At 40.6% G+C, this 13,305-nt stretch overlaps 1 protein-coding gene across 3 annotated transcripts; it reads left to right on the top strand.

Annotated features, from left to right (window-relative positions):
* The first annotated feature begins 2,148 nt into the window (after positions 1-2,148).
* SPRY1 (sprouty RTK signaling antagonist 1) lies at positions 2,149-9,182 on the top strand. Of its 3 annotated transcripts, XM_044224057.1 has the most exons (3): positions 2,149-2,437; positions 3,206-4,114; positions 6,996-9,182. In XM_044224057.1, the coding sequence occupies exon 3, from the start codon at positions 7,051-7,053 to the stop codon at positions 8,008-8,010; it is 960 nt and encodes a 319-aa protein (XP_044079992.1). In that variant the 5' UTR covers positions 2,149-2,437; positions 3,206-4,114; positions 6,996-7,050; the 3' UTR covers positions 8,011-9,182. The 3 variants fall into 3 exon arrangements, with proteins under 3 accessions (XP_044079992.1, XP_044079993.1, XP_044079991.1); XM_044224058.1 differs by lacking the exons at positions 2,149-2,437; positions 3,206-4,114 and adding an exon at positions 4,810-5,167; XM_044224056.1 differs by lacking the exons at positions 2,149-2,437; positions 3,206-4,114 and adding an exon at positions 5,178-5,593.
* The last annotated feature ends 4,123 nt before the right edge of the window (positions 9,183-13,305 follow it).

Below are 13,305 nucleotides of genomic sequence, written 5' to 3'. Positions count from 1 at the left end.
CTTAATAGTGAACAGAAAATTATTTTAAGATTTTCCTATGCATATTTACGTTGTTTTTCCTTTCCAGGGAAGTTTCATGCTCCAGTTATCCATTTCTAGCTAAGGTACGCTAAAATTAAACTTAATAAAGAACAATGTCTATTTTAAGCTAAAAGTTTAGAATTTCTAAACAGACTCTTAGGAGTTGTAGGCAATCAAGAGGAGAAGCAGGTTTTATTAAACATCTTCTAGATCAGGGTAGCAAGAGAATAGCTACATTTATTTGTAACCTAATATTGGAGAAAAACATGTTGATGTATTTTATTGCTAAATGATGTAAGGGGTCATTGGTCAACTTGTGCGTTGTAATGTTTGATTTCTAAATAGAACATGACCCATAATGATGGTGTTATAGATAAAATTTCATGCACTTATTATTGTAATTCAGAAATACTTAATCGCATGCAGATTGTAATTTAATACATCTGTGGTTGAAATAGTTTGAAGCTTATTTGTAACAGAAATCTTTCAACAATATTTTTGTAGGATTTACAGAAGTGTAGTGTTCAGTGCTCCCTCTCCTGGTTTTATCATATTGGTGAACTGACCTCTCATCCGAAAATTATGGTGATAGCTGAGAAGACAATTTTGAAGAACCAAGTAGGATGCTCTGAAGTGATATTCTAGTTCTGGTTTGACTATTCCAAATCCATTCATAATGGTCAAGAAACTTATCCATCATTGGTTAAAGTTCATTACGTCCCAAAATATGAGATCTAAGAAGAAACAGAAAATATTTACAATAAAAATGATTTTACCTGGTAAAACCGCCTATTTTAATATAGTTTATATTGAGTGGATATATAGCTTTTTGGCTTTGTTCTTGTTCTGTTTTATTTTCTAGTGTGCTTTCTTCTTGGTGCTGATCTTAGCAATACCCTTGCTTCCAAAGAGGTTAATTCCAAATACAGCTTTAATTTTTTAAAGTGCTCAAACATTTGAAAGTCTAAGAAAAACCAGTTTCAACAGAATCCTTGTTATAGTAAAGAAGGAGCTTAAGAATTGAAAATTTCCATACCCAAATTAATACACGATTTAGATTCTGGAGTTTTGTTTTGTTTCCTTTATTCTGTCAAAGACTTTAATTCTGATATCTAGTACCTGGAAAAACAAAAACAAAAACAAAAAAACAAACTTTCTCTCCACTTAGAATATATTTTTGGTGTTTACGTATCTTTTAAAAGTCTCTGTGGAACCATAAATTTCACATATAGTTAACCTCACTGCAACATGAAGTACACAATTCTGAAAACAAATATCTAAAATCCCATAGTTTGTGAGAAAATAAAAAGCCAGCTTCCCACTGATTAAAATACTCTTTTCCCTCCAGTAACACAACATAGATCATTAAGAAATAAAAAATTTCTTGTTAAGTTATTTCTATTTTAGTTGTTTCCATTTAGTTGATTTTTTTTTTTTTAAGATTTTAAAATTTATTTCACACACACAGAGAGATCACAAGTAGGGGGGGCAGGCTCCCTGCTGAGCAGAGAGTCTGATGGGGGCTCCATCCCAGGACCCCCGAGATCATGACTTGAGCCGAAGGCAGAGGCTTTAACCCACTGAGCCACCCAGGCGCCCCCATTTAGTTGATTTTTTAAAAATAAACGAGTTTGTTTTCTTTTTTTTTCAAAATTAAATAAATTGCAAAATTGAAGTTGGGATTTTTAAATTTGATTTTTAGAAAATTATATCACAAGCCAACACAGAACATTTATTATAAAATCTACAGCAGGAAATTTCACCTTGATGAGGTAATGTTATATACACTTGCAATAAGGAGTGGTACCTTTTGAACTTTCAGATTTTACGTCTTCTGAATTTTGCTCTAAATAGAAACTGTAATGTCATATTATCATCTTTTTTTTGTATAAATATACATTTCCTTTCTAGCCGATCAGAAGTGATGGCTTGGTATACGACTTCTTTATCTTCTTTTATTCTTCAATGTTATTTTCTAATTCGACCTTAACGGTTGTGTCCACTAATCCTTTAACTGAGACTGATTAAATTTAAAGGATCCTTCTATGACAAACTGCATTTGCAGGATTTTTAGAGGCAATCTCAAATTTTTAGAGGATGTTTATCACACTAGCGTACCAGGGCAACATTGTCCAGTAGGTACACATACAAGAGGAAACGACTGCTGGAAAAATCCTGTTCCAGGTTTTCGGGCAGCCCGTGTGATTGACATATGATATCACTGGAGGCGTGTCCTGGAGTGGAGGTGGAGGTGGAGGCGAGCTGCTGAAATTCTGCGGAGCTGGAGTGGGATTGCTCTGTAAAGCACGCAGTGGTTTGCAGAGTGATAGCAGCAGACAGAGCTCCTTACCCTGGATAAGGAACACTACAGTCGCTGTAAATGTGCCTGAAAAGCAATTTCCAATCTTTGCGTTAGGTAAGAACTGTTTCCTTCCTTTCATTCCGTAGATATTTAAGGAAAGATTAGGTGAGAAACTGCTGGCTGTTGCAAGAAACTGAACATTTCTTTGAACTCGCTTTAGATCTAAGATTACTGGTTGCATTGCAAATTACCGGTAGCATTCTCACTGCTGAAACTACTACTCTTAAAATAAATGCTACTGCTAAGAGAAAAAAAGCACAGTCCCTTTCGTTTTGGTTTTTTGTTTGTTTGTTTGTTTGTTTTTTCCTTATTCGAATGGTAACAAGTTTAAAGTCTGAAACGTTCGGTTGTGTTGAAAACAGGGTCGTTTTTGCCTAAGAGACGCTGGTACTCGGTGTGTGGACCAAATACATGTTTGTTTAGGCATTGTTGGCGACCGAGTCCGGGCGAAGCAATTGTTGAAAACCTGAATTTCCCGTCTCTGTGTATTGATTTCCAATGCGCAGAGGCGTTGCTTGAACGTTGTTTGAACTCCTAGGCATTCCAAGGGTCAAAAGCACTTCGGCAAAACGTGCAAGACTGCATGTTACTTTGGTTCGCTGCTGACACGCCGACTGTGCGCCGGCCTGTCAATCACGGAGCAGCAACAGCCAGCACATGGCAGCGGGCTGCGGGCGGCGGGCGAGCTGGCAGAGAGCCCACCCTGCTCCACTCTCCCGAGTGCCTGGGCGGCTGAGCGCGCTATGCGTCCGAGTGCCTGGAAAGAAGGGGAAATTAATGTTTCGTTTGTTTTATTTTCCAATCGCTAATCCTCTGTGGCAGGCATTTCGGCCGTGGAACAGAAGGGTCGCACGACTGGGAGCGAGCACTGCCCGGGAGAGGCTGCCCTGCCAGGACCAGAGTTCCGGGGGACGCTGTGCCCCCACTTGCCCAGCGTGCAGGATCGGGAAAGTGCCTCGACCTGCGCGGGGGCCAAGAGACGACGCCTCGCCTCTTCCCTTGAGAAGAATCCCCCAACCTCGCTCCCTTCACCGCTACCCCTAAAAAATTGGGTTAAAAAAAAAAAAACTCCCACTCACCCCCACCCCCGGGGGAGCTGCAGCCTCCGCCTTGCAAGTTTGCGCCCCCGGGCCCCGCCGGGGCCTGCATGATTCCGTGACTCTCCCTCAGACACCGGTTCGAGCCCCGTCCCGGGCGCCGCGGAGTCTCGAACGTCCGTGACGTGGATTTTCACTCGTCAGGGGGGTGCCACTCCTTCCTTTCCCGCGAGGACCGTTCGGAACCCGAGGAGGACTTTCGCAGAGCACAGCGTGCCAGTCGAGGGCCCGTCACGCACTCCTCTCTGCCGTTCCCAGCTCGCTTTTCTGAGAGACTCGAGCACCCTCCCGAAGGGATTTTTTTTTTCCCCCCCCTGATTCGTGGAAGGGGGCTGCAGGAGAAAAGCCCCAGAGGTGGATGTTACTGAGCTGCGCGGCGAACGCGAGTCGTGAGAAGTCTGCTGCGCTGGGCCGCGCCGAGTCTCCGGAGAATTGTCTCCTGCGGCCGGAAGGGGGCCGCGGGGAGCGCTCCTGCCCGGTGGGGGCGGGGGAGGCAGCGGGCCGACACGCCGCAGCAGGGGCAATGCCTCTTCGTCCTCCCTGCCTCGCTTGATGCGACTAGTGCACGCTGCGGCTCGCACCGGGACCTGGGCCGGGTTGCACTGCTTGGCCCCGATCCACCGCTTCGGCCTAGGTGAGTGTCGGGCCGTCGCTCTTGGCCGGCGGGGTGGGGGTGGGGGAGGCGCGGACCCGACTGGCTCCGCGCGGCAGGTGCGGGCTCCGGGGTTCGGTGAGGGGGGAGGGGAAGTGGAGGGGCTACCCCCGCCCGCGGCGCCGCCTCTCTCCCGGGCCGCTCGGGGCTGGGTAACCTGGTGGGCGACCTTTCGCTGCTGTGGAGGGCGAAGAGGTAGGGTCTCCAATCCCCAGTTTCCCGGGGTGGTGGCGCGGTGGCCGGGGCTGTCCTCTTGAAGGAAGCCTCCACGCGAAAGATGGACTCAAGGAGGCTTTTGGGAGTGTTCCCCGGAGTTCTCTGAGGAACTTCTTGACTTGTGCCAAAGGCAGGCTTTCTGTGGAGTTTTCCTCAGACGGGGGACCGGGAAAGGCCATGTGTGTGCGCGCGCGCGCGTGTTTGTGTGTGTGTGTCTGTGTGCGTGCGCGCGCGCGCGCGTGTCTAGGGAGGCGAACCTCGGAATTCGCGGGTAAGCCCCTCGACAGAATTAGTCTGTGCCAAAGCGAGCTTCAACTTTATTCTTGTTTGGAGAGCGGTGGAGCGGCGACGGGAGGGGAGAGGGCGCTGCCACTTTAAAAATGGGAAGTCCGCCCTCCTGAGGTAATGGTAACCTCAGCCTCCTCCCCTCCTCCTGCCTGAAGAGAGGGAGAGAGAGAAAACTTGTTTTCATTCATAACTTTTTCCTTTTCCTTCCTCTCCGTCAACTATTTATTCACGGCTTCTCTCAGCTCGGATTGCAGAGGGCGCAGCTCCACCGTCGTTAGCTTACAGTGTGGCGACGCTTCTCCGCTGCCCCTGACCCCGGCTCATTTCTGCCGGGCTCTTTTTAGGAACCCGGCTTTGCCTTTAAAGCAGAGAGAGATATTTATTGATAATTATCCATGCTGTGGGCTTGCTTTTGGCGCCTGCGTTAGCTCGGAAGGCTCTTCACGATCTAAGAGAAACCTTGGCGAGATACGCGAAAATGGGTTGGAAATCCACGGTGATCCTTAAGATGTGATGGGATTGTCCGAAAAGGTACTGGACTTGGGTTCCTGTTTCCGTGGGGGAAGACAGGTTGCCGAGAGCGCGCGAGGGTCTATGGGGATGGATCGAGGACTGTCAGTGCTGGGAAGGGGTCTTTGCTTCAGATCCGAGGCGGCTGATTTTCTTTTTATCTGGTTATCTAAGTCCCCAGCCGGCGTGAACTCTGTTACAACTATCGTTTAAAACGCGGATGAAAGGTGTGCCTGGTGTTAGTACTACACTCCTCGTATCCTCCACGGCTTTTCTGAACAGTGGGATCGGACTCCGCACTTTCGGAGCCTCTGCTTGTAAAGCCCTGGGTTAAAAGTTCTCTGCAAGGAGGAATGATAATTGTGTGTGCAGAGTAACGATGGAGTATTTAACAGTCCTTAAGGATCCAGCACATCATGAATGTGTTTCTCCTCATGTACAGAGAAGGTAGAGTGAAGTAGAAACTTGGGAGATCTTAGTTGGGAGAACAAGGGAAGGGAACTCCAAGAAGTTAACATATAAGGGGTAGTCTATAGACTTTCAGTTCGGTTAAGAGATGAAATGGGTTTCTGCCTTATTGCCTAAGCTGGTGTTTTTGGCTCAAGGGTGGTAGTTGAGAATGGACATTTTTTTCGTTTTCATTCTTGAACTGGAACGGATCTATGTGGACTTTAGGAGGAATCTGTGTGAGAAGTACTCTGCTTCACTATGATTGAAAATGGAAATGTTTCTATGTTTGGTAGCTTGTGTGTGTATGAAGAGTGCATTATAAATTAGAAATAACTTACTCTTGGTATGGAAATACATGAAATGCTTATTTTAATCAGGATTTTACTGTACTTATTTTATTACAAGAAGCACATTGATTCGGATTTGGCAGTGCTTTTGAAAATCAAGATCTGTCATGTAAATACAGATTTTTAAATTAGAGGAAATGTAGGTAATTAAAATGGCCAGGATTTCTCCATACTGCTTTAAAGGCCTAATACTTAACTTGTTCATGAAAGTTACCTTGTTATGTGAGTGAGCCCTTAATTTAAACTTTTAAAAAATCCTTTCATGATTTCAAATGTGAATGCTTTTTAACATCACAGCATTGTACATTGGTTTTGTGTGTTTGCTTTAGGGCCATAAAACATCAAGAACTGTTATATTCATCTAAATTCACTTTTACATCTTGTAGATAAGTAATGAGCAAGCTTTCAAATCCTGGTTTCTGTGGAAAATGCCCTTTTATGTTGAGATTCCATTTTAGTTTGAAGTCTGTTGGATTTTTTTTTTTTTTAATGCACAGAGGACACCTTGACTAAAATTTCCTCATTATTAATCTAATGCTTGTAACAGCAAACAAATAACAGAAAGGCAGGAGGACCAAAATCATTCTTAACTTTTTTAAAAGTGGGTATTTTCCTTTATCGAAAACACGAGTGAACTGAAACTGAGTTTTCTCTAGATGAGAGCTATTCCAGTGCTTATACTTAATATTCTCTACAAGGGCATACTCCATTTTAATTATTTGTTAGATTCATAAACAGGAAGGCATTACTTCTTGATTCTGCTTTTTGGAAGTTGAAAAAACTTTTAACTTTTATGACGTGGGGTCTCTTGCTTGCATTCTTCTTCTATGATGTGGTCCTTTGCCTCTTGGAATTGGACTTTGGCCAGGACCCCAGCATCATTGTAATCCGCTGATGAAGGAGATCATTACCAGGTGGTTTAGGCAATTTGTGACTTGACAGGGTTTACCCCACCCCCCGCCCCTCAGAAATGCTTCCTGTCATTTATTTTCTCTCTCTCTCTCTCTCTCTCTTTTTTTTTTTTTTTCTTTTCGTCTTTGATTTCCTTTTAGGATTTCAGATGCATGGGAGGTTTCCACTGATTGCCAGAATTCGAGATCACTACACATGGATCCCCAAAATCAACATGGCAGTGGCAGTTCATTAGTTGTGATCCAGCAGCCTACATTGGATAGCCGTCAGAGGTTAGACTATGAGAGAGAAATTCAACCTGCTGCTATTTTGTCTTTAGACCAGATCAAGGCCATCAGAGGTAGTAACGAATACACAGAAGGGCCATCTGTGGTGAAAAGACCTGCTCCACGAACAGCACCAAGACAAGAAAAACATGAAAGGACTCATGAAATCGTACCAATTAATGTGAATAACAACTATGAGCATAGACCTACAAGCCATCTGGGACATGCAGGACTCTCAAATAATGCCAGAGGCCCCATTTTGAGCAGATCCACCAGCACTGGAAGTGCAGCCAGTTCTGGAAGCAACAGCAGTGCCTCTTCTGAGCAGGGACTATTAGGAAGGTCACCGCCAACCAGACCAGTCCCTGGGAATAGGTCTGAAAGGGTAATCCGGACCCAGCCCAAGCAACTGGTTGTGGATGACTTGAAGGGTTCTTTGAAAGAGGACCTGACACAGCACAAGTTTATTTGTGAACAGTGTGGGAAGTGCAAGTGTGGAGAATGCACAGCTCCCAGGACCCTGCCATCCTGTTTGGCCTGCAATCGTCAGTGCCTTTGCTCTGCTGAGAGCATGGTGGAATATGGAACCTGCATGTGCTTAGTCAAGGGCATCTTCTACCACTGCTCCAATGATGATGAAGGGGATTCTTACTCGGATAATCCTTGCTCCTGTTCACAGTCACACTGCTGCTCTAGGTACCTGTGTATGGGAACCATGTCTCTATTTTTACCTTGCTTACTCTGTTATCCTCCTGCTAAAGGATGCCTGAAGCTGTGCAGGGGGTGTTATGACTGGATCCATCGCCCAGGATGCAGATGTAAGAACTCCAACACTGTCTATTGTAAGCTGGAGAGCTGTCCCTCTAGGAGTCAGGGTAAACCATCATGATTTTTGGAAGTGGGTTGGACCTCCTGAACTTTAACTTTCAAGCTGTGGCTGTTAAAAAGATTCTATTAGATACTGGTTTTATTTTCTTTACAATTTTCCTGCCTTTCTTCCCCCGTTCCCAAGGTTTGACTCATGGATCTTACTCTTCTCAAATGGATGATCTTCAGTAAGAGTGGACTGTGAAACTGCACCTGGCTCCCACTTACAAGAAGAGCCACTGCCATCCACTGAAGAGGGTATTGAGAGCTAGTGGGCTTTTGTGTAGCCTTTTTGTTCTACAGGCAACTTGTCAAAGTTGTATACATGAACATACCAACACACATACCCAGTCAATCTACAATGATTTAGAGCTGTTTTGATTGGGTACTCTGGGAGCAGGGAAATTGGTTTTTAAAGAAGCAATATTTTATTGCTTAAATAAGCTATATATTAAGTTTATTTCCAGTTAGGGCTATCTTCATAGCATTGGACCCTTAGAAGCATGGGGGATATATTTTTGTTATAACATAAAAATTTTCCTTTAACCACTGCCCTCAAAATTTTCTCCCCTCCATTTTTTATTCTGGAGATGCCAGGTATTTTTCTTTTCCTATGTAATTTTAGATTTGCTTTACAATGTAAATCTTCACATTGGAGATATAGTGGTTATATGTTGCTCATCTTTATTCTGGCTTTCATATCTGTGAAGGACTCAACTGCTTTCCTTCCACACCCATTTTTTACCAAATTTCTCATCATGGAGGGCACTTGGGTAACTAAAGTTGATATTTATAGCTGATTGACCTATAGGTGTCACAGAACTATGCTGCCTAAAGTGATCTTGGCCCCTTAATGGTCCTTTTGGCCCCTTGTTTAGTTAACAGCTGAGTAATTCTAATTTTTTCTGTGTTTTCATTGCCTTAACCACAGATTGTGGTGCTTTTTGTATATTTTATGTATAAAACACAAAGTTGAATTCTGACTATTTTTAAGACAAAAGTCTGTTAAACTTTTTTATTGTAAAGAATATTTATTATGCGAATCTCTATTATTTTATGATATTTATTGCAAAAGACTGTTGAAATGTACTCATGTCTGAATATAACAAAATATCAATACATAACGGAAAATAAGGTGACACGAAGAAAGTACATATGTTAACTATAATGCAGAAAATATATTAATTAATGAAACTGTCTCTTGATTTCTTCATTTATTAGCCTGTACTATTATGGTGATTTTTGTCATTTGCTTTGACTCTTTCTTCATATGCACCCATTTTATTGCTTTAACATACTGAATCTAGGCGTAGGTGAGCTCAAATTTTGAACTAGATGTTTCCTGGAAAAGGCATTAATCAAAATTTTGTGATCCAAATTCTGTTTCAACAAATGCCCAAGTCAATCACTTTGTAAAGTGAACATTTTTTGCATTTAATATTAACAGTCACTCCATACTTTGGCTATTTTGTAAGCAAGATATTTTGTGTATATCATAATTTCTCAGAATGGAACATGTCTGTAATTTTAAAAATGTTTATTTTAACTCTCTCGGGTTAATCAAAAATTAATCTTCAGTAAAACTTAAAGAACTTAGTTCTCTAGGCATGCTAGGACTCTCTGGCACTGTCACTTTAATAAAACATTCTAGATGTTAGAGTGCACCAAGGGAATAATTCACATTATCAAAGAGATGTTTTAAAAACATTCCTGCCCCTAACTTTTCCTTTTCTTTAAGTCTTTAATGTGGCCTGATCAAACTGCACATTGTCACGTTCTGTGGAATAAGAAATCTGAGGGCCTGAAACTTCATATAAAATATTTTTATTTTTTAGTCTGCTGAAACCACTCAGGTAGAATCTTTGGGTCTGATAGAATTTTGTTTATGTGAATCTTGAGACTCAGTTTTACCAACTCCCCATTCCTAAGTGGTAAGTCAAACCTGAATAATTCTGTGCTTTTCAGAATAAGATGCTGACATAATTTGGACCTTTGATTTAGACTACTAAAACTCTTAGCCAGCTTTTTTGTTTTGGTCACTGTCTTCTGGATGATTTGGCTGCTAATTTTAGGAGTACATGTTACTTGTAAATAAGCCTTGATTTTGTTTTAATTGGACAAGGCATAAGTGATAGAGATTTGTTTTAATGCTTTCTCTCAAACCACTAAACCTACTAGTTGGCATTGTGACATTTGATGTAATCAAAACTTTTCTCGTGCTTTGAAAGCCAGAAGCATTTTAGAAATGAATATTTGTATTGGAGGCTACTTCACAATCTATAGTATTTCAAAATGTGAAGTTATTTTCTCTTCTACTCATTATGTAATGTTATCACTGGTCCCTTAAAATTGGGTTTCTGGTTGAGATTGGCCCCTTAACAAAGTATATAAACACAGACTCTCTCAAAATACCATGTAATTTTTTTCTGTTATTATTCAGACTCTCGGTATAATTAGGATCTGGTGTAAGAGCTGTCTGTAGCTATAATAACCAGACTAAGAAGCTGTAGCTTTTATTGCAAGAAATTTATAACTTTTATGAGAATGAGGTACGTTGAGGAGTTTTAACTTCTGACTAAATGCAGAATACATTAAAATTGCAATATTAAGATGGTGGTCTGCTGCTACTAGGGCTATATATGCATTCTTGCATAATGTTAGGCCCCTGTTTGGAAGTAGCAATAAGTAGAAGTTCAGACTTCTGACAAGCTTGTCAGGTGGCAAAGCATAAACCAACCCTTTGATTCAAAACGTCCTCCTTTGTGATAGTTTAAACCTAGAAGGAAAAAGTAATAGGGTGTGTCCCCATAAGTGCTTATGAGTCCAAGACTTTTGTACCTAATACTGATCATCATGCTAAGGCTTCAAAACAACCAGCGAAGCTGAAATTTACAGTGCCCACTAGCATTTATTTGATACATATAAGTGAAAAATAACATACCAAATAGATGGAATAGCCTTCTTTCCCTTATTCCATGATTTTGTCCCTATTCCTCAATTACTACATCTTGACAGAATGACTATTTTTGTTAAGTAGTTCCTTTCCAGCATATTTTCTGACTGCCAATTTTTTCATTTCAGAGAAGTTTTATTTAGATAATTTAATTGTAAATAAAACCAATATGGGATTTATATAATTGAGTAGTTTCCTGTCAAAAGAGCTTATAAAATATAACCGAACAGGAAAATGAAATGCAAAAAAGTAGATATGCTGCTTTTTGTGAAGGCCTAAGGTGAAACCTTATAGTCTAATTATTACATGGTTTCCAAAATCCAAACCATAGAACATTCCGGTTATTACTAACAAAAGTGAAAAGTAAGAAACATTTTCCTCAAATTGAAAGGAAGTGAATTAAAACTAGTCTTGTTTTTACCCTAAAATTGATACTGGAACCAAATTCAGAGGATTCATTTCCAAAAGATTGATTTAGTTGTTGAAATTATCTGCTTTTCCTGAATCCCCCCCATGCTGTTTTTAGATAATGTATTTCATGACATGTTCTGTATACAGCTCTTTAGCTGATACAGTATAGTCTCTTTTTGAAACACTGAAATACTGAAACAAAAAAAGAGGAGGGTCAAGATAGTTTTCTTAAAACCTATCCCACCTCCCACTGTATTTTATATATTTGTTTTAATTGCAAGAGAGAGTTTCATGTTTTTAAACATCTTGAAAAAAAAACTTTAAATCCTTCTTTGGCCAGTTGGCAGTTGTAGGACTTTTTTTTCACTATTATTTCACTGATTACATATAATAAAAACAGCCATGTGCTTAATTGACAAGTTACTGATTTTTCTAATATTCTCTCAGACTATTACCAAGTCATTTTCCTATATTTATTGAACATCTGTGTGTATTATTCTATATGCAGAAGAATTCTAGAGATAGAAATGGGTTTTGTATCTTGCATCATGCTTCTCAACCATGTATAAAAACAAATAGGTCACTAGTTAAAAATTCAGAAGTCTCTTATAGTTTAGACCTCTTAACATCAGAAAAATCTCTAGGGGAGGAGCTTTGTATTCTGTATTTTTATCTTTAAAAAGCGTCTTGGGTTATTTTACCAAATGATTTTGGAACTGCTTTTTTAGCTTGAAGTCTTCATTTTGAGGATGTAGAAACACAGGCCTAGCTTGGAAGATAAACTGTTCATGATACTAGGATACAGCCAAGACTTACTTCATCTGACACAGGATTTTCTTCATTTCTTAGCTTCAAGCTGGTACCTTAATGCTGCCCATTAGCTTTTACCGTTCCATACTCTACCAGGACGTTTTTACTTCATAATTAATGCATTTTACTATAATTTAGGAAGTGGGGGTATATTTTTTTTGCAAATACTTAGCTATCAGGAATCAGTAGCAAATGACTTCATTGCCATGTTTTTTTTTTTTTTTATGTTAATATTAAAGTTAACAACTTCACTGGAAAACTGAGCCTGTGTGCTTCCTCCGGCCAGGTTTATGTGGTAATAATATAACAAATTGATTTAATCAGTTTGTTAAAAAGTAATACTAAGTTGGCATCTAGATTTAAGAATTTAGGTGATGTTACTTCTTACCATTGTTTTCGTTGCATTAGGACTGTAGTGATTAAAAAGCAAATTTAAATGTTCTATTTTGCACTGTTAAAAAGGTTGGTATTAGATGGTTGAATCCTACTAGATATGGTAATAACTCTAACTGCAAAAACTGTCAGAGAACCTAGAGCTGTTTTGAATTGGGCATATTTGGGAAAATGTACTAGAAGTTTCTATCATTCACTTGTAGGCCAAGAGTTTGTTTTGATAAACATAGAATCATAATTTTAGTGCTAGAAGGAAACTTACAGATCATCTAATCATCTTTGGAGATGAGAGGTCAGGTTCAGAGGTTAGTTACCTAAAGTCATGATCTAGTTGCCAAAAACAAAAACTTTCTTTTTTTTTTTTAAAGATTTTATTTTATTTATTTGAGAGAGAGAGACAGTGAGAGAGAGAATGAGCGAGGAGAAGGTCAGAGAGCGAAGCAGACTCCCCATGGAGCTGGGAGCCTGATGTGGGACTCGATCCCGGGACTCCAGGATCACGCCCTGAGCCGGAGGCAGTCGTTTAACCAACTGCGCCACCCAGGCGTCCCAACCCAAAACAAAAACTTTCTTAAAACTACTTGCTATATGTGAACATGTGGTGGTAAATTATTGGAAGGAAAGGAAGGTTGATTGGAAGGGGGATTTGAACGAAAGTTCCAGGTTAATTTATAAATTATAAAATTGAGCAAATTTGTTAAAGCACAACGGATGGATGTCAGTCCAAAGCAGAGAAATAAATGCCGTAAG

The sequence above is a fragment of the Neovison vison genome, chromosome 11 (genome assembly GCF_020171115.1).
Source record: "Neovison vison isolate M4711 chromosome 11, ASM_NN_V1, whole genome shotgun sequence".
In the NCBI taxonomy this organism is placed as follows: domain Eukaryota; kingdom Metazoa; phylum Chordata; class Mammalia; order Carnivora; family Mustelidae; genus Neogale; species Neogale vison.
This window is presented reverse-complemented; position numbering and strand designations above follow the sequence as displayed.